This window comes from Medicago sativa, chromosome 4 (assembly GCF_051527215.1).
Source record: "Medicago sativa cultivar Bolivia chromosome 4, Bolivia_mono, whole genome shotgun sequence".
NCBI lineage: Eukaryota > Viridiplantae > Streptophyta > Magnoliopsida > Fabales > Fabaceae > Medicago > Medicago sativa.
In genome coordinates this window covers 91,203,281-91,227,089 of record NC_140752.1, presented here as the reverse complement: position 1 = coordinate 91,227,089, position 23,809 = coordinate 91,203,281, and the positions used below count along the sequence as shown (strand labels likewise).

Genomic DNA, 23,809 nt, shown 5'->3' with positions numbered 1-23,809 from the left:
GGACTAATATTGAGTGCAGAAATTTTTTGTAGGGACTAAAAATGCTATTAAAATTAAGTAAGGACTAAACTTACAAGATCGCAATTTTGTAGGGACCAAAAACATAATTAACCCATTTTTTTATCATGACCTAGTTCAAACTATAAATATATTAATGTACTAAATTTAGAATAAGAACCAAGAATTTATGTACTATAAATCTAGATTTAGAATATATAAGAACTAAAAATTGATTCCAACCTTATCTTATATGTTAAAAAAGTTGTTTTTTTACTCAGTTAAAAAAGTTGTTATAAAACAATAAATAAGGAAAACAATAGCTATCAAAAAGCTTCCTAGAAGCTAATGAAATTAGAAGAGAGAGAACAGAAGAAGGAAGAAAGAAAAAAAAACTATCGTGAAGCTTCCATCCTTGGTTTCTTAATTTCAATCTCCAAATAAAATTCTTGATTTTGATTCTTCTTGTGTTGCTGCACGTTGCAATCAAGGCCAGCCAACATCAACAGTCCATGGAGCAACTTTAATACGCTAGAAACATTTCTTTCTGTTAAACCGCAATCTCCGCACCGATAGCTGATATGATAAAAAGAAGGAGAGTTCAAGGACGGTGAAGGAAGTGAATTGTGTGGGGGGTGCCGTTAGAAGAAGGTCACAGATAAGCCTTGCAGATTTGCAGTAACAGTACTTGAAAGAAAGAAAAATATTGGGGGGAGCCGTGGCTACCTTCCGCCACCATGAAGGTCCGCCACTGCATACAAGTATCCAACAAAATATCAAAGTATTATCAATCATCCAATAGGTTATCCTTCTAATAACTTGAAGGTATACAAAATATCAAACTCAATTGATTCCTAAGTTCTAATAACTTCCTCGAGTCTTCACGGTGCTGAAAAACAAAAACCACGTACACCAGCAATTGTTGATTTGTTTAAGAAATATCCAAGATTTGATTCTGTACAAAAACACAAGGAAAGAAATAGTCATAAACATGTGTACCCCAAAGGCCATGTCAAGCTATCAAAACTCATGTCGTCATCCATGTATTTGATATCAAATGTACTCATTTTTACAATTAATGCAAAAATAATATATCTTTGAATTTCAAATGAGAAATAATGTATCATTATACACAATCTTTAGATGATGACAACTTTTTTTCTCTATAACCCCGAACCCAAAAAAAGAAGCATATATAATAAGAGTAATATATTAAAAGGAATTGACATGATAAACAGAAAATATATAAAGGTCTAAGACTAATTTAAAAATATACACAATCTTTTGGTGATTATAAGTCAAAAATGATCTAAAATCATCCCTCCTCAACGAACGAATGAGAAAGAAAACTTGGAGAGAAAGTGGAGTTTCTCTCACTAAAATAACTAGGGTCGGTTTTTTTCATTTTAATCATTTATCTATCAAATTAATACATTAAAACAAATAAAAATGTTATGAACACATTCTTTTCAACATTCCCTAATATCATTTGTTATTAAGTGAAATTTATGTTGATAGCAAACCAAAAACTCAAAGTCACTAATATTTTTCACCGGTAACCCCGGCGAATCTACCTTGTGTAAGAGAGAAAATAAAAATGAGTATAAAAAGAATTGTAAAAAAGTTATCATAAATAGTTGTAATTACATAAACACCCCTTCATTGCCCTTTAAAAAGAAACCCTCGAAATCAAATAAGCCCTGATATTTACATAACCACACCCTTGATCACCGCAGGTGACCCTGCTCTCTCTCTCTCTCGCACTAACAGTAACAGGTATGATCTGATCCATCTTTGCCATCCTCTCTCTCTAACTGGTATGGTCTCTATCTTTGCTGTTATATCGTGTCACTGTGAGGCAAATCAATTCAATTCAAGACAAGGTCTCACCCACTCACTAGTCACTATCTTTCCGTGTCCTTCCCTTCCGTCCCTGCAATATCTGATCGAACTTCTCTGATTGCATGCTCTTCCATCCAAAATCTCAATCGCTTCTTGTGTATGCTATCAAAAATTCATTGCAAATCGCTACTTCTTCCCTCCTATTTGTTTACTGCGGTTCTGTTCATCTTCCACGTCTGTACTGCATGTGATCATTATAGAGTAAAAGTTAGGGTTTCTTTCTTCTTCTTATCATGTCTTGATTGATCATGGATGATTGCTTTCATTCTACAGAGAGAAAAAAAATTATTGAGTTATTGATTGAGTGGGTATATTTTTATATTAAGCTACCCCCTAATAATAATAATATATACATGGCTACCCCATGTTTGACTTTGGGTTGAATAATTTTTTTTGTCGGATTTTACCTATGGGTTACGCGTAGGGGTGGACATGGTTCAGTTCATGATGAAAATTGAATCGAACCAAACTGAATTGTTTGTTAAATTTAAAATAATTGAAATTGTAACTTTTTTATTGATACCTTTGAAAAAAAATTATAAACAAAATTTGTAGTTATTGAACTGAGTTGAGCTGTTTCTAATTGAACTGAACTGTTTTCGTTCAGTTCAGTTTCAGATTTTTTAGTGATGGTTAAGTTTTTTTGTTGGTTCAGTTCAGCAGTTCAGTTAAGAGTTTTGGTCATTTTATCCACCCCTAGTTACCTGATTCCATATTGTAGGAATTTGGAGGATGAATATACAGGAAAAAAATTATATTCTTTGATTTACTATGAAAATATGACGACAACAACAACAGCAATTTCTTTCTCCCAAAAAAATATCACTATTGACCCAAACTAATTTCGTGATGCTTTATTTACCTTTTTATTATTGTCAAAACTTACCCTTTATTAACAAGTAGCTTCTATTTTTTAGCTAACAAATAACGAATTAGTAAATTATGACCCTTTATAATCCATTCTCTCATGTATCTTTCGATTTTTTTTTTTTATGTGGCCACCTTATGAAATTATTTTTAGCTTCGCTGCACAATCTCTGATTGTGCATTTTCCTCCCATAACTCTAATGTGTATTAAACAAATACACTATCATGCGGTCACTGTTCATACTCAAGTTCTTGTTTCTGTATGTGTTTATTTTGTCTCTCTTACTATCTATTCTCTCTTGCTTGCAGAAGGAAAATGGATGCTACCTTTGTAAATTTTCTTTTAACGTTTCCAATCATTTTTGCTATTCGCATAATATTGGGGTGAGTTTTTATTTATTTTTATGTGTTCAATAAAAATTGGAAACCGATTAATCTCATAGATATGTATTTGCTTTTGCTTAGGGAGCTCAAGCCTAGAAAGGTCATTGTAGTGCCTGCCTTAGCAATCCTGTTGTACTATGGAAGAAACTATGATTGGACTCCGCTGTATGCAGCGGAGCTGGTGCGCTGTCTCTTCCCAAAGAGACGGACTTCATGGAGAAGTACGTAGAAGAACTATTGGATTTGTCTATTTATAGAAATCAAACTATTGGATTCAGTTACTATTTTGGTTAATTTGATATTATTGTTGTGATCAACTCATCTTAATTGGTCGATTTTGTTGATGATTCTCATAGTTGAAAATCAAAATCCGATTAATTTTCCGCTTCTTGCATGCGCCACTTTTATGCATGTTTTGCTGAGATTTTTTTTCTTTCGATTTCTTCGGTTCTTGTTACAATCTGCCACTTTTGATTTTCTTTTTTTCTTTTCTTTTCTTTTCATGCACTATTGTTTTGTTATTTGTATGTTATTGTTTAGAGACATGATATTTGAACAGCCATATTTGTACAACATACTTACACCTAATAAAATTTTCCCTTCAAATGGCATGCATGCAAACCTAGGTTTTAAGATGTTCATAAATCATATCCATATTGTTTATAAGCATCTTCCCACTCAGTTTTATAGTATAGCACGTTGTATAACACTCACCATTTCGTATTGTTTATAAGCATCTTCCCACTCTCAGTTTTATAGTATAACACTCAAAAGGCCAATATAACCTCAGTTTGAACTTGTCTTCCATTAGCAGCCTATGAAGTTAATTTAATTCCTTCACTTATGTTAGGATAGTTAAGTGGTATGCATCCCTCTTGACACATAATATGAGGCTAGGTGGGAATGCTGGAACGGGTAAACTTGTGTTCTTTACTTGCGGTGTGTGTGCAAGTCATCTCATCTATATTTTTATACATTCTCCAACATGATATTTGATGGTGGGTGGAACTGTTTGCATAACTGTTTACAATCGAATGTGACTTGTATGTAATTAAGGCAATCTTGGCTTCCTGAGGGTGAATGTACTGATGGTAGGAAAATTAAGGTTGTGGGAATTGGCTTTGTTTTGTTGATAGTTAGGAAAAGGTTGAATTATTGTGTTGAGCTTGAGATGCTGCACTGTCTGTGCTATGTGGAACAACACATACATTTGTTTATATGTTATTCCATTAATTACAAGTAGTTACAAATTTGATTGTTGGTCATTGTTTAGGAATAAATATAGTACTATTGTGAATCTTTTGTTCATTGAAAGCATTATCTGTTATGGTTTTTAGACTTTTGCTCAACAACCGTGTCATATTAGTTTTCTGGTGTTAAGGTAGGACATTATGTCTTTTTTTTTCCCACTGCAGCAAACGGTAACATTCCCACTGCAGCAAAGAAGCAAAATGACGATGAATATGAGAGTAGGATGATCTCTCAAACTGTCACCACCGTAAACGGGAAGATCATCCATCAAACTGTCACCACCGTAAATGGGAAGAACATCCATCAAACTGTCAACATACACCACCACCGGATGTGCAGTGGGGGAGCTATGTAGGGACATGGGAAGGTCATGGCCTCCCCAAAGTCCCAAAATTTTCATTTTTAATAGGTATGTACATACATTTTTACCTAAAAGTTATATTATATATATTAACATTTGCATTTATCTTTCAAGTGCTTACATCCGGTGTAGTGGTCAAGTAGCGCGCCTATAACCTTTCATTCTTGAGTTCTATCTCTGCCATGAAAATTTTAGCAGATTTCTTTGATTTAAAAAAAATGCTTTGAAAAAAGGAGAGTTTTGAACCACATTTAAGGGACCTAAATAAAAATGCACAAACCACTTGAGCTACAACTTTATATGTAAGTTTTTAATATATAGTAAACATACGGCCCCTTCCATAAAAATATTGTTGGCTCCGCCAATGCGGATGTGTTGAGTTCTGTAGAACTATCATTCTGATTGCTATTAGCACAATGCATATTATGTTTTTCTATTCTTCTATTCTGATTGCGAATACCATGGTGCTTTGTTCTGTTTATTAAGATGGCTTATTTCTTCAACCGAGTTGGTGGCAACTGCAATGATGGACAGAACACCCAATGATGTTGTGTTAAGATCTGAAAAGTGCTAGCTTGCCACAGCTTTTCCCAAACTCTACTAGAAGTTGCTATTTTTATTTTTCATGTTGCTCATTGTTTATGAGTAAATAAATAGGGTACTATTGTGAATCTTTTGTTCAGACCTAGAATTACTTTTATGTTGTTTGATATATTGTTTGCATGAGGAGGCGTGTTATGAGTCATGTGATACTCATCTCTTATTCATTAAAGTTAATCCGAACGCTAAATGTTGCCCTAGATTTAACCTAACTTTGATGATTAATTTTACTATATTACCCCTATTTAATTAACCCTATTTAATTTATTCAAAATGCCTCTGAAATCAAAAACAACACATCTCTTATTCATTAAAGTTAACCTGAACGCTAAATGTTGCCCTTTCATTAAAGTTAACCCGAACGCTAAATGTTACCCTAGATTTAACCTAACTTTGATGATTAATTTTACTATATTACCCTGTTTAATTAACCCTATTTAATATAATTAAAATGCTTCTGAAATCAAAAACAACACATCTCTTATTCATTAAAGTTAACCCGAACTAATTTATTCAAAATGCTTCTGAAATCAAAAACAACACATCTCTTATTCATTAAAGTTAACCCGAACGCTAAATGTTGCCCTAGATTTAACCTAACTTTGATGATTAATTTTACTATATTACCCCTTTTTAATTAACCCTATTTAATTTAATCAAAATGCTTCTGAAATAAAAAACAACACATCTCTTATTCATTAAAGTTAACCCGAACACTAAATGTTGCCCTAGATTTAACCTAACTTTGATGATTAATTTTACTATATTACCCCTGTTTAATTAACCCTATTTAATATAATTAAAATGCTTCTGAAATAAAAAACAACACATCTCTTATTCATTAAAGTTAACCCGAACGCTAAATGTTGCCCTAGATTTAACCTAACTTTGATGATTATTTTTACTATATTACCCCTGTTTAATTAACCCTATTTAATTTAATCAAAATGCTTCTGAAATTAAAAAAAAAAAAAAAAAACACACATCTCTTATTCATCAAAGTTAACCTGAACGCTAAATGTTGCCCTAGATTTAACCTAACTTTGATGATTAATTTTAATACATTACCCATGTTTAATTAACTCTATTTAATTTAATCGAAATGCTTCTGAAATAAAAAACAACATATCTCTTATTCATTAAAGTTAACCGATGAAATTGAAACCAAGGTAATGGTTGAAAACAATAATGGTAATTTATACTTCAGAGATGATTTGCATAACTTGGATGATTACTAAAAGATTACTCACAAAGTTACCGACAATTACTTGAGTGATTACTAAAAGATTACTCACAAAGTTACCGACAATTAATTGAGTTCTGGTATGTACTAAGTTTTAAGGTATTTATTTTAAAAAATGGTAAGTTCAAACACTTGCTTTTAATTCATATGAAAATAAAATTTCACTTGGCTTGGATTTTGTAGAACTGCTCTCATGAGCATTGAGACAGAAGTGACTGTGGTGGATTACTTAAGCTATTTGATGTTTCGCCATGCCTCAGAGATGACCTACCAAAAAAAGAGGTAACCCACACAATTTGTGAAGAGTTGGCTAATCTTTGCAATGTACGAAGGATCTTTGAAGGATCGTCTATCAAGTTTTCGAGCATCTGAAACATTTGATAAAAATGTCATACATGTGAGGATACAAATGTAACATTAACTATGGTTTATAAAAAAATATTTCAAAATGTATTTTAGTTAACTCTTATTATTAGAAAACTTTCCATTAATTTATTGACATCAGTGATAAATTTATACTTTTGCATATCATTATTAGAGTTAATAACTAATTCCCTGTTGGTTATTAAATAATATAATGATCTAACGCTATAACAGGCACCGCACGAGTCAAGAGTCTAGTACATACTTATAAATATCTTTTATGTAACATGCATGTTGACTAAAAACTACATTTACTATGTTTAAGCTTGTCCCTTTATTATTTCACGTTTTATACTCTTATAGCTTAAATTGTTTTTAATTTTTTTTATATTAGATTAGATGTGTATGTTCAGTTCTATGCTATATATATATATATATATATATATATATATATATATATATATATATATATAGGGTAATGCTATAACACACCTACCCTTTTTTATGAAGGAAAATGTTACATAGACACTTTTATTTTCATACACCCTTGTACACCTCATGTACTAGGAAGGGAGAAGAGGAGATGAAAGAGAAAATGTGCTTGTGTGGAGTCCATATGGCTACGTGTCAAATTTTTGTGTGGGTGTCAAGGGTCTATTGCCACTTAAGGATGTCTATGTATCATTACTCTTTCATGAAGGTGTGCATTAGCAACATCCACCTTTTGGTTTTGGACAAAAATACCATTATTTTAAGGGTTAATTATGTTTCTAGTCCCTATAAAATAGCGACTTTGTAAGTTTAGTCCCTACTTAATTTTAATAGCATTTTTAGTCCCTAATTTTGTTTTTCTGCACTGAGTATTAGTCCCTACTCAATTCAAATTTGTTTAATTTATGCTTAAACTCTTAAATTTTTGAACAATTTTTTGCAGACATGTTTAGAACATTACTAAAAGTTCGTCCGCAAAAAATTATTGCAAAATTTGATTTCTACATCCAGATTTTATTACTTTTTATCTTTAACTTTTGTCGTTTTAAAAAATTCATATTTAATTCATTTCATGTCAGAAAATTCTAAATTTTAGTAAACGAACCTTTCATAGTGTTCTAATCTTGTCTCAAAAAAATCGTTCAAAAATTTAAGAGTTTAAGGATAATTAATCAAACTTTGTTTTAGCAGGGACTAAAATTATAAGTAAATTTTTCTTATAGGGACTAAAAATGCTATTAAAATTAAGTAGGGACTAAACTTACAAGGTCGCTATTTTATAGGGACTAGAAACATAATTAACCCTTATTTTAAATTAGATTTAGAGGGTAGGAAAGTAATTTGCTGTTGTTTTATCTCCCTTTTCTCCATATTCCGTTGACTTCTTCTCCAACATCACATCCCTGATGAGTTTTTTTTTGTTTTTTAATTGAAATTGAATTATATAAAAATTCCTAATTCCTAATTGAAATTGAAACTAAAAGTCAAATTTCTTCCAACTAGCTCCTTCCCTCAATTGAACCAAATTTCTCTACTGTCAAACCAAGTGAACCAGCCTCTTGCTTGCATCTCCATAAAAAAATTGGGTCAACATTTGCTTAATCTTATGATTGCTTATTGCTTTAACGGTTTAATCTTGCAATTTGTGACAACATGTGTTTAATCTAAACCTATAGAAAATGGATTCCAGCGATAGCATTGTTGCATGCAGGACATGAAATTAGATGAACAAAATTTCCTAAATTGGGTTCCTCTCAAAATCCTCAATTGAAAACATTTCTCAAAAAAAAATTCAATGAAAAACCCACTAAAACTGATGCTTTTGTGTTTCAATAAAAAAAATCTATAAGAGTCAAGGAGATATATGTTCATTAATCAATAAGAAAAAATAATCAGTAACAACGTTTTCTTCTTTTCATAACCTGCAACAAAGTGGCTTGTTTAAGAGCAAGAGAGAGAATGTTAATAGAAGTGGTGAAATATCTTTAAAAGACATGCATTTAATCCCAAATGTAGAAAGAGCAAATGGGTATTTTTGTCCAAAACCAAAAGGTGGAGGTTGCTAATGCACACTTTCATGAAAAAGGGTAGGTGTGTTATAGCATTCCCCATATATATATATGGAGGCTGCTAACATGCACCCACCTAAAAACACTAAGGTGCAAGTTAGCAAGCTACACCCACTTGTTTTTTTAGTAAAAACTCATTTATCCACTATTTTGAACTAGTATAAAGTAAAGGTTAGTTGTGTAAATTTATCTTTAAACATAAATACCTATTTTCTTTTCCTTTTGAACTATATAAATTGAATAATGTTTTAAAATGCTTTACTGAATTATCAATCGTGAATTATTTAATGGATTTTCTAAATCATCACATTTTTATATTATTGATATTCAAGCTCTTTCTTTCATAATTATGACGGAAGCATTTATGTGCAATTTGTTCTAGAATAAGAAGAAGAAGAAAAAAAAAACTGGGGAAGAAGATAATAATGCAGGAGAGATAAATTAAAAAACTAAATCTATATATATCAAATTACATTAATACCTCATATTTGAGTGGTTGGTAAAAGGATAATGTTGGTTTTTTAGTAAAACACAAGTGGGTATAGCTTGCTAACTTGCACTTTAGTGTTTTTAGGTGGGTGTAAGTTAGCAGCCCCTATATATATATATATATATATATATATATATATATATATATATATATATATATATATATATATATATATATATTAACTCACTGCAAGTGAAGTATTTGTTCAAATAGATAATTTGTTAGCTTAAGCTAGATCAGCAGGTTGAAAAATATTCAGGAGGTTCTTATTGCTCTGCCCTACTTTTGATATTTGTTTTTAGTTTTTATACATCAAGGGTGTAAGCAAATGGTGGACTGGTGTGATCTGATAACAGTTCTAGAAATAAACTGTGAAACTGTGTATACTAAAGCCTTGTTTAATATCTTATTTTCTGGCCTGAATCTATCAGGAGTGGGTTTGGTTGAAAATACCTTAAATTCACACTGCAAGACATAAATTCTCAGTCTACCTATTTTTCTTAATCAGTTTTATTACTGTTACTGTTAGCGTATCTGGAAAAATTCTTATAATCAAATGGAATAAAAAAAAATGAAAATAAAATGTGAGTAATGTTTGCTACACAATTTACTTTGACAGATAGATCAGAGGTAGCAGACTGAGAATCCTCACTAGTCACTGCAAGCAGGCTTGCATACCATAGATAGAAAAACAAACACGAAAAATATATTCTTAATCACGGTAAGTTTGCGGTATATTTTGTACGAAAGAAAAGAATTGGGCGATGAATGGGATGTTCAAATGCGTGGCACACAAAAAAAAAAATAAAGAACGAGAAGTTTGACTTTGTTATATTTATTATCCATTTACGAGAAATATAAACACACATGATAGCCCTTTTAAAAATAAAAACATGAAAGCTTTTGTTGGATCCATTAAAAAACATAATCCTACTGAGTACTGACCTATATTTGTGTTTATCTCTCTCTCTCTCTCTCTCTCTCGTAAATGCAAAGTAAATAATAAAATCAAACTCAAAAACAAGATATATCATTGTTTCAAGAGTAATACAAATTGATCCAATGTCCAACTCAAAATCATGACGTTGGATGTGAGACACCAAATTAAGTTCATGAAACCCTGTTTGCAAATGAAGTGTAGAAAGAAAGAACAAAAAATGAAGGACGTGCAAGAACTAGAAGAAGTCCAATTTCCAAAAGAAGAATATAAGGCGCCAAATCACGCGTGGTATTTCAATAAAAATAAAAATGAAAGGCGTTGTTTACTCACTCCAAACCTGGTCCACCCATTGTTTTTGTGATGCTGATGAACCTTAACATCATCTCTCACTTTATTATTTGGGGAAGCATGCAATGCATTAGCCAGCTAAAAAGGCAGTGAAAATTGAAGATAGTGAGAATTATGAGTTTTGCAATGCAATGCTCAAACTATTCTTCTTTTTGTGTCCCTCGTCAATTCACCCCAACACCTCTATCTTTACCTTTACCTTTACAAGGTAAGTTACTTCAATTTCCTCATTTGTTACCGCATGCATGCACTGATTTGAGTTCATACATTCTTTTGAATTTCTTTTTCAGCTTGCCAGTGGAATGGGTTCAAGAGCCAACCAAAGAAGAATCAGATGAGAGTATTTTGTAGTTCAGACGACCAAAGCTCCAATCTCGCTTATCAGAGGAAAAGGTATATACTCTTATTGTTATAATAATGTTATTACGTATTAGGTTCGAATTCTCCATTTTTCATGTCATTATGATTATGAATATGATTAGTATTTTAATTAATTTCATGTAGAAGAAAAGTTGTGGAACACATTTGTCTGCTCAAAGCAAAGGAGAAATTATCTGAAGAGGAAGAGAATGACAACAACAACAACAACAACAACAACGCCTTATCCCACTAAGTGGGGTCGGCTACATGGATCAAATGCCGCCATAATGTTCTATCAAAGACCATATTTGGATCCAACTCATTGACCTCTAAATCTTTTCTAATGGTTTCTCTAATAGTTTTCTTAGGTCTTCCTCTACCTCTTTTAACCTGACTCTCCTCCATTTGATCTACTCTTCTTACCACGGCGTCTACGGGCCTTCTCTCTACATGTCCAAACCATCTAAGCCTATTTTCTACCAACTTTTCTACTATAGGTGCTACCCCCACTCTCTCTCTAATGATGTCATTCCTAATCCTATCATGTCTAGTCTTACCACTCATCCAACGCAACATCCTCATCTCCGCTACGCTTACTTTACTCTCGTGTTGGCTCTTAATCGCCCAACACTCCGTACCATACAACATTGCCGGTCTGACTGCTGTCCGATAGAACTTTCCTTTCAGCTTAAGTGGTACTTTCTTATCGCACAAAACACCTGAGGCTCTTCTCCATTTCAACCACCCAGCTTGAATACGATGATGTACATCAGCTTCTATTTCTCCGTCATTTTGTACTATGGACCCAAGATATCTAAACCGTGTAACTTGGGGTATGATATGATCTCCAACTTTCACCTCTAAGGTAGACCCACTTCTCCTTTTACTGAAGTTACATTCCATATATTCCGTCTTGTTTCTACTCAGGCGGAAACCGTACGCTTCTAAGGCTTGCCTCCAAGTCTCTAGCCTCCCGTTTAACTCCTCCCTCGACTCACCAAGCAAGACTACATCATCTGCAAAAAGCATACATCTCGGTGCTAACTCTTGGATGTGTTCCGTCAGTACATCCAAAACTAAAGTAAAAAGATAAGGACTTAGGGTTGACCCTTGGTGCAGTCCTATTGTTATGGGAAAATCTCCGGTATCCCCATCCTGCGTCCTCACACTAGTCGAAGAGAATGACATGCTTGATTATTTGTACACAACCCAATATCAAATGGGTGGTATTATTGCTATTTCATTAGGTAAAATTTAAGTTAGTTTAACGAGGAGTATTATAAACACTCTCTTTTCAACACTCACTTTAACAACATTTACTTTGTTATTAGGTGAAATCAATGTGAGTCACACACTCAAACACATTGAATTGGGTCTCACTTAAACTGAAGAGACCCACATGAATTTCATCTAGAATGTTAGAGTGAGAGTTGAAAACAAAAAGTGTTCTTAACACTTCTCTAGTTTAATATTCCATCTATTACCAAAAAACAAGGTTAGTTTAATATTTAGGCAAATTGACCAAATGTAACATGTAGAACACACATTTAATGTAAAGCGTCTCCTCTCTTCTCTGCTGATAGATAGAGTAACATTTGAATTCAAATGCTATTCTATCTATTTTTTTCAACATTAGGACTTAAATTCTGTATCTCAAGATTTACAACACTCACACGTACCAATCACTTGGGAACATGAGAGTTAAGATCCAGAAAGAACAAAAAAAGGCTATCTACTATGTGCTATATATCTTATGTGTCTAGCATTGCTTAACTATGTCTAGCTTATGTGCTCCTGCAGGGCGTGTTTCTGCTCAGAATCCTGACCACTATACTCATGCTGTTTACATGCGGTTTCAGAAAAATGAAAACCTTGAAAAGTTCTATGAAAACTCCTTTTACTTGAAGGTTCTCAAGGATCACGTAATGACTTACTGCCATGTATGCACCAACATGTAAACACCGACTCTCTTTTCCTTTATTTTTCTGTTACTCTTAAGTCAACCTCCTTATGAACGTTTTGACACGGACCTTTACTGATTTTGTTTCAGGGATTAATTAATGTGGACTACGAATCTGAAGTCGATGATGACATGATTTATATATTTCGCAAAGGAGAGGTTAGTACTGATTTACTTTTCCTCTTATGGATCGATAAATTGAAGAGTTCATCAAGTATCGATGCTCAATTCATATTTGACCATAGAGGAGTGCTAGCAAAATTCTCTTTTCAACACTCTCTTTAGTACTCACTCTCTTCATTGGATGAGATCAATGTGGATCCCACCACTTAATGTGGGATCTATTACAAAGTGTGGGGACCACCTTAATTTCATTTAATGAGAAAGTGAGTGTTAGAAAACGTTGCTAGCACGCTTCTTTGGCCATAACCTAGGGGCAGCAAATTTTACGTTCATTACAAATTGTGTATTAAAATGAACATAGTTGCTCCTGGGTTCTAGGTATTTATTCCTATATACTTCAATCTTAGGATATAAGTGTTTTCAACCACTAATCGCTGAAAAAGTGGTCTGTTTGAAATTTTGCTACACAATAGTCCTATTGCGCCACTATAGCTGCTATTAGTCAAAATTTTGTACTAATAACACATCACATATCAATAGTGATTTGTACAAATTCCAGTGGACTGTAGCATTATACCACCGCTGTAGCCGCTATTTAACAACACTACTTTAAATGAATTTTGTCGCCAGGAGTTCAGCCATGGAGCGGAGTTTATTCTTTTGATATCATTTAATGAGGGTACCTTAGGTAACCAGGCGGAACATGCACTGGCATCTCTGGCAACAGTGATGTTGGAATCTCCTTCCTTGATAGTACAATTTACAGAAGGTGTGTTTTCAGTTCCACCAACATTTATTCAAATGTTGCCTTGTGTTAGCCGTTGTGTAATTAGATCTTTTAACATGGTTTGTTGGCTCATCAACAGTTCATTGTTTTGACAAGGATTGTATGAATAAAATCATTTCCAGTATGTTTTGATTTTCTACTCGAGTTATTAATATTTAATTGTCAGGTTTGAATTTCAACGAAAGTTCTAAGGAGTATACTCATGGAGTAGTGATACGATTTCGATCAGGTGATCCCAATCTCATGGTTTATATCTGATTTTTCAACACTCTCTTTAGTACTCACTCTCTTCATTGGATGAGATCAATGTGGATCCCACCACTTAATGTGGGATCTATTACAAAGTGTGGGGACCACCTTAATTTCATTTAATGAGAAAGTGAGTGTTAGAAAAAGCACGTTGCTAGCACGCTTCTTTGGCCATAACCTAGGGGCAGCAGATTTTACGTTCATTACAAATTGTTTATTAAAATGAACATAGTTGCTCCTGGGTTCTAGGTATTTATTCCTATATACTTCAGTCTTAGGATATAAGTGTTTTCAACCACTAATCGCTGAAAAAGTGGTCTGTTTGAAATTTTGCTACACAATAGTCCTATTGCGCCACTATAGCTGCTATTAGTCAAAATTTTGTACTAATAACACATCACATATCAATAGTGATTTGTACAAATTCCAGTGGACTGTAGCATTATACCACCGCTGTAGCCGCTATTTAACAACACTACTTTAAATGAATTTTGTCGCCAGGAGTTCAGCCATGGAGTGGAGTTTATTCTTTTGATATCATTTAATGAGGGTACCTTAGGTAACCAGGCGGAACATGCACTGGCATCTCTGGCAACAGTGATGTTGGAATCTCCTTCCTTGATAGTACAATTTACACAAGGTGTGTTTTCAGTTCCACCAACATTTATTCAGATGTTGCCTTGTGTTAGCCGTTGTGTAATTAGATCTTTTAACATGGTTTGTTGGCTCATCAACAGTTCATTGTTTTGACAAGGATTGTATGAATAAAATCATTTCCAGTATGTTTTGATTTTCTACTCGAGTTATTAATATTTAATTGTCAGGTTTGAATTTCAACGAAAGTTCTAAGGAGTATACTCATGGAGTAGTGATACGATTTCGATCAGGTGATCCCAATCTCACGGTTTATATCTGATTTTTTTTCCTCCCAATTTGGTTGTGCTAACCCATTCTGGTGTATGACATCATCTTCTGCAGTTGAGGCCTTCGAGATATTTATACGCAGCCAAGAATATAAAGATGTAAGGAATCTCTTCTTTTTTTTGTTTCTTAAAACATTATTTTATGCTTAGGTAGCTTGTTAAATGGAAAATGAAATGCTCCCGTAAACTATATAACTCGGGATATTTGTTTGGGGATCATGCTATCATTTCCTCTTGGTAAATGACACAATTCTAAAATGTTCGCTGACACTTTCATTTTTACTTGAGAAATTTTTCATTTTGATAATATTACTTTTTAAATGAACTTCTAATGAGCAAAATTGAAATATAATTTCCTGTAGATAAATACATTTTACAAAACTGAAATAATAACTCCTTAAAAAAAAAACTGAAATAATAACTGCGTGATTATATCTTGACGAGAACAAGCACAACAAGAATATAAACTAAACTATATTTGGATTTGGTAAACAGGTATGGATATCTAAGTTCCAGCCTATTGTCCTGAAATCACTGTCTCTTCATTTCTCTGTTGATCCAGTGGGAACCGAGCTTATGTAGTGAGGATAATTTATGTAAGTTGTTAACTTACTTGCCATATACTTCAAGTGGCAGACATATTTCTCGTATTTATTCCAAATGCTCGCAGCTTTTCTACTTGAAATGTGACTTGGTTTCCTCTTCTTTTTAGGAACAAGGAACATATGGTTATTTCCTGCTTCTATTTCCACTCACATGTTCTTTTGGCTATGAATGAATTATGACTAGTATTGACACCAACATTCTGAAACTCAATTGTCATAGGAAAGTTTTTGTTGCTTATTTGTGTATGTGTATTTTCTTAAAGCTCAATGTGTCTGGTCCTGCTATCTGTTTATTGTTTCGGGTCAAATATTATGTTAATGTCAAAATCAAACCTTCAAGGTACACTTTTAATATAATTCAGACACCCAACACAATGTAACCTTTTCAATATAATTTTATTTTGGCAATTTAGAATTACATGCATGCAATACATCAGATTTTTCTATTGGATCAAGTACAGTTTCTTTATTTTTGAAAGGCTAGAGTCTTGATTCTCTCAAACTTAATCTATTCTATACATCTTTGCTATGAAACTTATGTACTCTATACGGGAAGCCTGCAAAACCTTGTATAACTTGATAAGCAGCTGATTGCTAGATAGTTGACCACTTGATCAGTTATGAAGGGGGTTTGGACCCCCCGGAACATCTCGTAGAGAAACTCCATAAATTGGGTGGACCACTTCTGTGTCGGGTCCCTGTTGTGTGTTTGTATAGAAATGCAATGAGCCTGAGAAACGCTGAAAAGAGCTTCTCTTTTCTTCCTGCTTGATTCCTTTACTCATCCATCTTGCGGCCTCACCGCAATTCGAGAGCTGGCTAGTCATCAGTATGATCATTAAGATCAGAAGGAGGAGTCTTGAATATTGAACTGTCATCATGACTACTGTCTTGTGAGAAAACTGAAAATTCCAAATAGCACAGTAGGTCAGAGAAGGGATGAATTTAGTTTGTTCCCTTATGCAGTACGTTTAATCACCCTTTAATATGAAGTCAAGAAACTGTATCAAAGGTAGAGCCAAAAATAAATTAAATATAATGAAATGGCGAAAGTGCCCATCGATCATATAGACAGGTTTGCAGCCAGATCATTGACTAAATTAGCTGACAGTTCATAGAGGATAAATCGGTTGTGCTTGTTTTGCACAGTTGTACATGTCCAAGAATAGTTGAGAGACTGCCTAATTAAATTGAGTCTCGTATAAAAACTGAGCTTTCCAATAATACTGTCCAAAGTTGAAAGGATCCTCTTTCGTCCTTTTAGCTGTGGTGGAGTGCCAACTTAAAACACTGCTTGTAAAAGGATGAGACCGTTGACTTCTCTAGCAAACATGTCTATGATGTTTATGTACATGTTATGAATCTGGCACATTTAAAGTGAACAATTCATTTTTTTAGAGTATAAGGTCAATTAAAAGTGTAAACAACCATTTTGGTCCTTAAAAGTGTAAAACATTGTTACGTCTGTCGCTGACTCTAACAAAATCACAAATAAATTTTCCATAGTTCAATCTGTTAATCACTTTGGTCTCTACTGTTAACTAAAGACGTTTAACTCCGTCAAAAATGTTGATGTGTGATATTGAAAAGACCACATGGATGTTATGTTGATGTATACAGGGATGAAATTGAATGAAAAGTGTTAATTTTCCCCTGCCAAACACTCAAACTGAAGTAATCCATAATCCTGAATTCCTCTTTTCTTCCATTTCATTCTTCGATCTTCAACTTCATTATTTGATCTTCTTCATTTTCTATGACAAGAAAGCCTTGAATCTCAATTTCAGGCAAGCCAATCTTCTCATCAACCCCAACACTACCTCCTACACTGTAAGACCCTTCAAATTTCATACTGGTTCTTGAAAACAGTCTCTTTCATTCATCTGCAATCTGCATCCATGTGACCATCATCATCCGTGGTAGAATAAAACGTTACACGTTAGTGTTAGTGTTTTTTACGGGCAGTATGATGATGGAGAGGGAGATGAGTTTGCGTATGAATTTTTGTTGGATTTTTCTGGGCAGCAAGATGAACATGATGGATGATGAATTTCTATTGATAAAAATTGTTTATTTATCTTTAATTAAAAAATAGCACAGTCAACTAATTTAATTATTTATTATTTTTAATATATACTACATGCTAAAATTCAAGTTCTATTGACCGGTGTGAAGTTGTGTTGAGATGCGGGATATAAAAAGCGCGTATGTTACTTCGACTCTCTTCACGTAATGGAGTTGGTAATGAAGGAGTTTACAAGGTTCCACCATTATGTGAATTTCTTACAAGTCATTCACGTGTATGTTGTTATGGATTGATCTATTTTGATTCATCATATCCTTTGAGAGGGGAATTCTTGTGCTTGATATTTTTGCTAAGATAAGAGAGCTAACAATTCAAATCATCTTGTTACTTTCAATGAACCTCCTCGTTGTTTAGCATTAGTTTTACTATGTGATGCCTTAGGCGTGTCCTTTTCAAGGACTTAATTTATTTTTGTTTTTTTCTTTTTCTCATGTAACAAAAAAAAGGCAGCATTTTCTACATCATAAAAAATTGGCTACATATGGTACAATCTCACACCAAGGACTTTTTATAAAAACAATTTTTTTCAAGGGCATATTTCAATTTTTTTGATAAGAACCAAAATCCAAACTCACTATATTTAAATAAATCAAATGCACATTTTCAATCTTTTTAAATACATAGATAGCCGAAGTTTGGATCTCTCACCATTTTGCTGTTGTTGAGAAGAATACACTATCACTAACTTAGTCTTTACTAAGATAATAGTAATTATGAATATAATAATGTTATAACAAAATATTTATTGTCGTGTTTTAATAACAGTATAATAGTATAAGAGATTATGTAACATATGTAATATTGCACATGTTTATTCTCTCTATCCTAAAATTTAAGCAAAAATGAGTCAACATAAGTTGTTGATGTATTTGGTAATCGAGTCAACATAAGTTGATGTATTTGGTACAAATTTTGAACCAAATACATCAACTTATGTTGAACCGTTTTTGCTTACATTTTGAGATGGAAGGAGTACATATTTAACATAAATGCCCAAGTTCGGTTGCAAACTTACTTTCTTAGATTTCTTAACATGTGCAAATTTGCACATGATTGAAATACCCTACCATCAAATGCAATTTCATCGAATGAAAATTACACTACCGTTGACCAAATTCGATTGAAAATATGATATGAAATCTTACTAAATTAAAATTTGCACTCTCTCTTTCAAAATAATGTCGCAATCAATCATTTTAGTCACGTCATTACACAAATTTGACAGTTAATATTTTTAAAATATTTATCGAGACAAATCGAACAACATCTATCATACTAAAATTTGTATTTATATATTAATTAAAAAATATGATCAAAACAAGTTATGTGAATAATGAACATTATAAAAATACGACATGTATTTTGAAGCGGAATGGTATAATATAATAAAGCAATATGATTTATTTTTTTAAAGAATAAAGCAATATGAATTTTTTTTTGAAGGGAATAAAGCAATATGAATGTCTTGAGTTTTATTTGCATTTATATTGATAATATTTGAATAGGTAAATTTGTTTTTTGAATGATGACAACTTTTCAGGCTATCAAAATTAGTGTATAATAAATCAACATGTTTAGTCAAAACAAAAATAAGCAACACGAATATCTTACGTTTTATTTGTCTTTTATAATTTTATTTTGTTGACCAAATTTATCCTTTATAATTGATAACAATTGAATATTCCCTCAAAAAAAAATTTGATAACAATTGAATACGTAAAAAGAATAGTTTGAATCTTCACCAAAAAGTTGAACTCATCCACCGTGACTCTTCATAATCACCATTTTACCAACCTACACAAAACAAGTACCAAAAAGTTGTCAATGCCGCACGTCGTTCTATCAACCGTGTTAATCATTTCTACAAAAATTCACTTACAATTACACCTGAATCAACTGTAATCCCTGATAATGGTGAGTATCTCATGACCTATTCAATTGGTAGCCCACCATTTAAGTTATATGGTATTGTTGATACAGGTAGTGACATTGTTTGGCTTCAATGCGAGCCTTGTAAAAAATGTTACAACCAAACCACTCCTAAGTTTAAACCATCAAAATCCTCAACTTACAAAAATATCCCATGTTCATCTAACCTATGTCAATCCGTGAGAGATATCTCTTGTAATGCCCAAAATTTTTGTGAATATACTATTGCTTATGGTGATCATTCACATTCACAAGGAGATCTTAGTGTTGATACTCTTACATTAGAGTCCACTACTGGCGGTCATATTTCATTTCCTAAAAATGTGATAGGATGTGGAACCGACAATACAGTTTCGTTTAAAGGTGCAAGCTCTGGTGTAGTTGGCCTTGGAGGTGGTCCCGTGTCTCTTATAACACAACTTGGATCATCAATTGGTTCAAAATTCTCTTATTGTTTGCTTCCTTTGTCTCTTGAGTCAAACAGGACAAGCAAACTCAGTTTTGGAGATGCCGCTGTGGTTTCCGGTGATGATGTTGTGTCAACTCCTATAGTGAAAAAAGACCCCATAGTTTTCTACTATTTAACATTGGAAGCATTTAGTGTTAGAAACAAAAGAATAGAATTTGGCAGATCTTCAAATGGTGGTGATGAGGGTAACATCATAATTGATTCAGGTCACTACCCACCGTGGTGTTTCCGGCCATCTTTTGTCAAACAAAATACATAATCTTCATCCTCTCTTCTTTCTCTATCTCATCCTGAAATTTAATTTTGGATCGGAGACATATTTTTAGCCTTCAAACTGTCACTTTCATTGTTAGATCTAGACCTCCACAAATTGTTTTGTGACAAACCACCACCATAAACATACTCTCCTTCATATTCTCTACAAAACCCACGCAAAAAAAAAAACCACAATCAGAGGAATTTTTCCGGCGGCCACCGCGCCGGAAAATGACTCCACTGCGCCGGACAATGGATAATATCAGTTGGCATTTGTTTTGTTTGTGTTCACTGGTTTCACACCAATTTTATTTTCAATTTACGTTTACTTTCAATCTGATGCATTGATACAAATCTTTGGAAGAACATAATTATTTTGTAAAGAAAAAGATTGTTCACTGGTTTCGGACTTTGAAGCCTTGCGGTTTCCTGTTGTGTTTTGTTTTTCTGGATTGGTTTTGTGAAAGAAAATTGCTTTTCTGACATTCATAACTTCACAATGACACAAGTAAATGACTAAATTACCCCCAGCGGTAGTTAACTGCCGCTGGGACCCAACGGTAGTTAACTACCACTGAATTCATTTTTATATATCCTAACTACGTTTGATGTACCATTTCTTTTTCTCTGTCTTCTTTTCTTCTTCCTTTTTCCACTTAGATCTGGAAACAAAACTACTTCAACAAACTCAGTAATCAACAATTCCTCTTTGTACGTGAAGATACAATTTGTGGAAAAGAATATGGGCTATGTTATTTGTGATTCAATTGGAAACCCATTAAAACAGAGATGTGAATGAAGCAACAACTCCTCCTTTTTTTTTTCAATCTCAATCTTAGAAATAAGGAATGGGAATTCAATATCTCAGCAAAATTGATATAACTCCTTCTCACGTTTTCACAGCATCAATTTTTTAATAAAAATTGGAACCGCAAAATTGAAGAAGACAAGTGCAGATTCCTAATTTCCTGTGTCAAAAAAAGAAAGTGCAGATTCATAATTTCTTAATTTATATATATCCTCAGTAATCAACAACCCCAAACTTTATATAATTCCTAATTTCTTATTCCCTTATTCACGATTTTGCAATTAACGATTCTGCAAGTTCCTTATTCATGGTGAGATATGGAAATAAGGAATAGGCATAAATTGAGAAATGAATTCAGCGATAGTTAACTACCGCTGGGGCCCAGCGGCAGTTAACTACCGTTGGGGCCCAGCGGCAGTTAACTACTGTTGGGGGTAATTTAGTCATTTACTTGTGTCATTGTGAAGTTATGAATGTCAGAAAAGCAATTTTCTTTGTGAAATAGATTTGGATTTGATTTGAAGAAAGCTCATATTGATGGAGAAATGGGTACTGATTGTTGTTGTGGTGTATTTTCATATTGATGGAGAAATGGGTAGAGATAAACAGCTTTCCAGAATATGAGAATTGGATTTGATTTGAAGAAATTGGTACTGATTTTGTGAATTAGTACTAATTTAATTTGACACTATTATTTTCTAGGTTTTTTTTTTTTCTTCTTTCAAATTCTGGAAAAAAGTTTAATGAAGATTTGAGGAAGAAGAAGAGAAGATGATGAAAAGTGAAAAAAAAATTAGGTGTTGACGGTTCACCATTAAATACAATGGACATGCAATCAAATGGTTAAAATCAAATCAAAAATTTTAAACATTAAAAAACTAACGGAATGGACCAAATTAAATAATGAAACAAAACAAGAGGGACTGAAATGTTGATTTTACAAGTTATGGGATCAAAATGAAAACAAGAAATTACTTAAGGGACCAAAAGTCCAATTAAGCCTATAATAAACCTTCGCCATCTCAGCCGTTTTATTTCTCTCAAATAGGCGAATTGGAGTTGCTCTGTTTTTCGTTTATACACGTTTGTTTACAGTTTTTTTGATGACATTATAATTATAATCTAAGTATTGCCATAATGTGTGCTTAGAGGAATCGATTTATAATTTACTTTTCTGGTTTCTGAAATTGGGTTGAGATTAAAATTAAAATTTATCACATCATATGTTTAAGAAGTGTGAGCATGTTCACCATGGTAGATAAGATATGTTGGTGGCTTTGAAATAAACAAACTACCAAAAGGGCAACACCAACAATTGTTTTACAGAAAAATGGTCATCTCAAAATAGGTGCTTGTCACAAAGCTGAGAAGACGTCAGTGGAGCTTGAAAAAAGGTTGTATTTATCATGGTAGAGGTGGTGGTGGGTGAGTTACATGCATACTGAGCAATTAAGTAAAAGTTAAAAACTGCAAGTCTTCCAACCGGTGACCAGTAAAAGATCTTAAAAAAATTATGACATGTCTTTATGCAAGCGATTGTGTTAAACCGCGAGTGTCAGAGAGTTTGAGGATAGCATTCCTCTACCCCTTAAATAACTTTGGTGGATTATCGCTACTGTATTCAGTGCATAAAATTTCAACCTTGGAATGCTGTCTCGGTCAACAAATAACTGAAATTGGAACCTGCTTTCCCTCCGACGAACTATGAAATTCCTGCATTGGCATATCAATCTTTACTTATATCTTTACAATTATTCACTCTTGAACATATAAAATAGAAAATTAAGAAAGTTGCATACCATTTACACTCTCCAACATCAATGACGAAAGAATGGCTATGTCGAGAAATCGGCTTTAGTGTAAACAATTGTTTTTTATATAGTTTTGACGCATCATTACCATCTTCAACAATGCCACAGGATTCCAATTTTTTCCGAATTTTGTGACGAAAATCTGCGAGAGAGAGAGAGAGAGGACAATAAGTATGAATATCAAAAGGAGATTTTGTTGCTATGTTTAAAGAGATGCTTACAATTTTCTTCCTTCGTCTCCATCTTTCTTTCAAAATCAAAAAATTGTATGAAATTTTCTCCTGTTGAAACAAAACCCTATCTTATACACATAAATACAACAACATGAAATTGATTAATAGAAATTATGTTATATTATAATTATAAGATTCAATTCAAGAGCTCAATAATACTACCTGTGTTGCTGCGTTGTCGCCGCTTCTCTCTCTACTCTTCCTTCCGATCGTGTTTTATTTATTTATAATAATATAATAATTTGGAGTGGGCTATTATTGACTCCATCTTTTTGTTAGTAAGTGCAGATAGCTTCTACTTTTTGCTGTTGCTTTTCTCACCCTCCATTCTTCAGAAAATGCTCCTACAAAATTGTTTTAAAATGAAGTATCATTTACACTTTCTAATGTAATAAGTTTATTATA

The 23,809-nt window shown here is 33.1% G+C and overlaps 2 protein-coding genes and 1 pseudogene across 2 annotated transcripts; all 3 read left to right on the top strand.

Annotated features, from left to right (window-relative positions):
* Positions 1-3,078: 3,078 nt before the first annotated feature.
* Positions 3,079-5,485, top strand: LOC146933694 (uncharacterized). The gene is made up of 4 exons (XM_085708407.1): positions 3,079-3,150; positions 3,232-3,371; positions 4,566-4,810; positions 5,249-5,485. The coding sequence occupies exons 1-3, from the start codon at positions 3,083-3,085 to the stop codon at positions 4,754-4,756; spliced, it is 399 nt and encodes a 132-aa protein (XP_085564533.1). The 5' UTR covers positions 3,079-3,082; the 3' UTR covers positions 4,757-4,810; positions 5,249-5,485.
* Positions 5,486-9,683: 4,198 nt separating this feature from the next.
* Positions 9,684-16,229, top strand: LOC146933693 (uncharacterized). The gene is made up of 11 exons (XM_085705477.1): positions 9,684-11,014; positions 11,097-11,199; positions 11,311-11,368; positions 12,341-12,413; positions 12,967-13,106; positions 13,217-13,285; positions 14,787-14,925; positions 15,110-15,172; positions 15,264-15,307; positions 15,704-15,804; positions 15,921-16,229. The coding sequence occupies exons 1-10, from the start codon at positions 10,921-10,923 to the stop codon at positions 15,788-15,790; spliced, it is 870 nt and encodes a 289-aa protein (XP_085561603.1). The 5' UTR covers positions 9,684-10,920; the 3' UTR covers positions 15,791-15,804; positions 15,921-16,229.
* A 627-nt stretch (positions 16,230-16,856) lies between these two features.
* LOC146933692 (aspartic proteinase CDR1 pseudogene) lies at positions 16,857-21,037 on the top strand (annotated as a pseudogene).
* Positions 21,038-23,809: the final 2,772 nt, after the last annotated feature.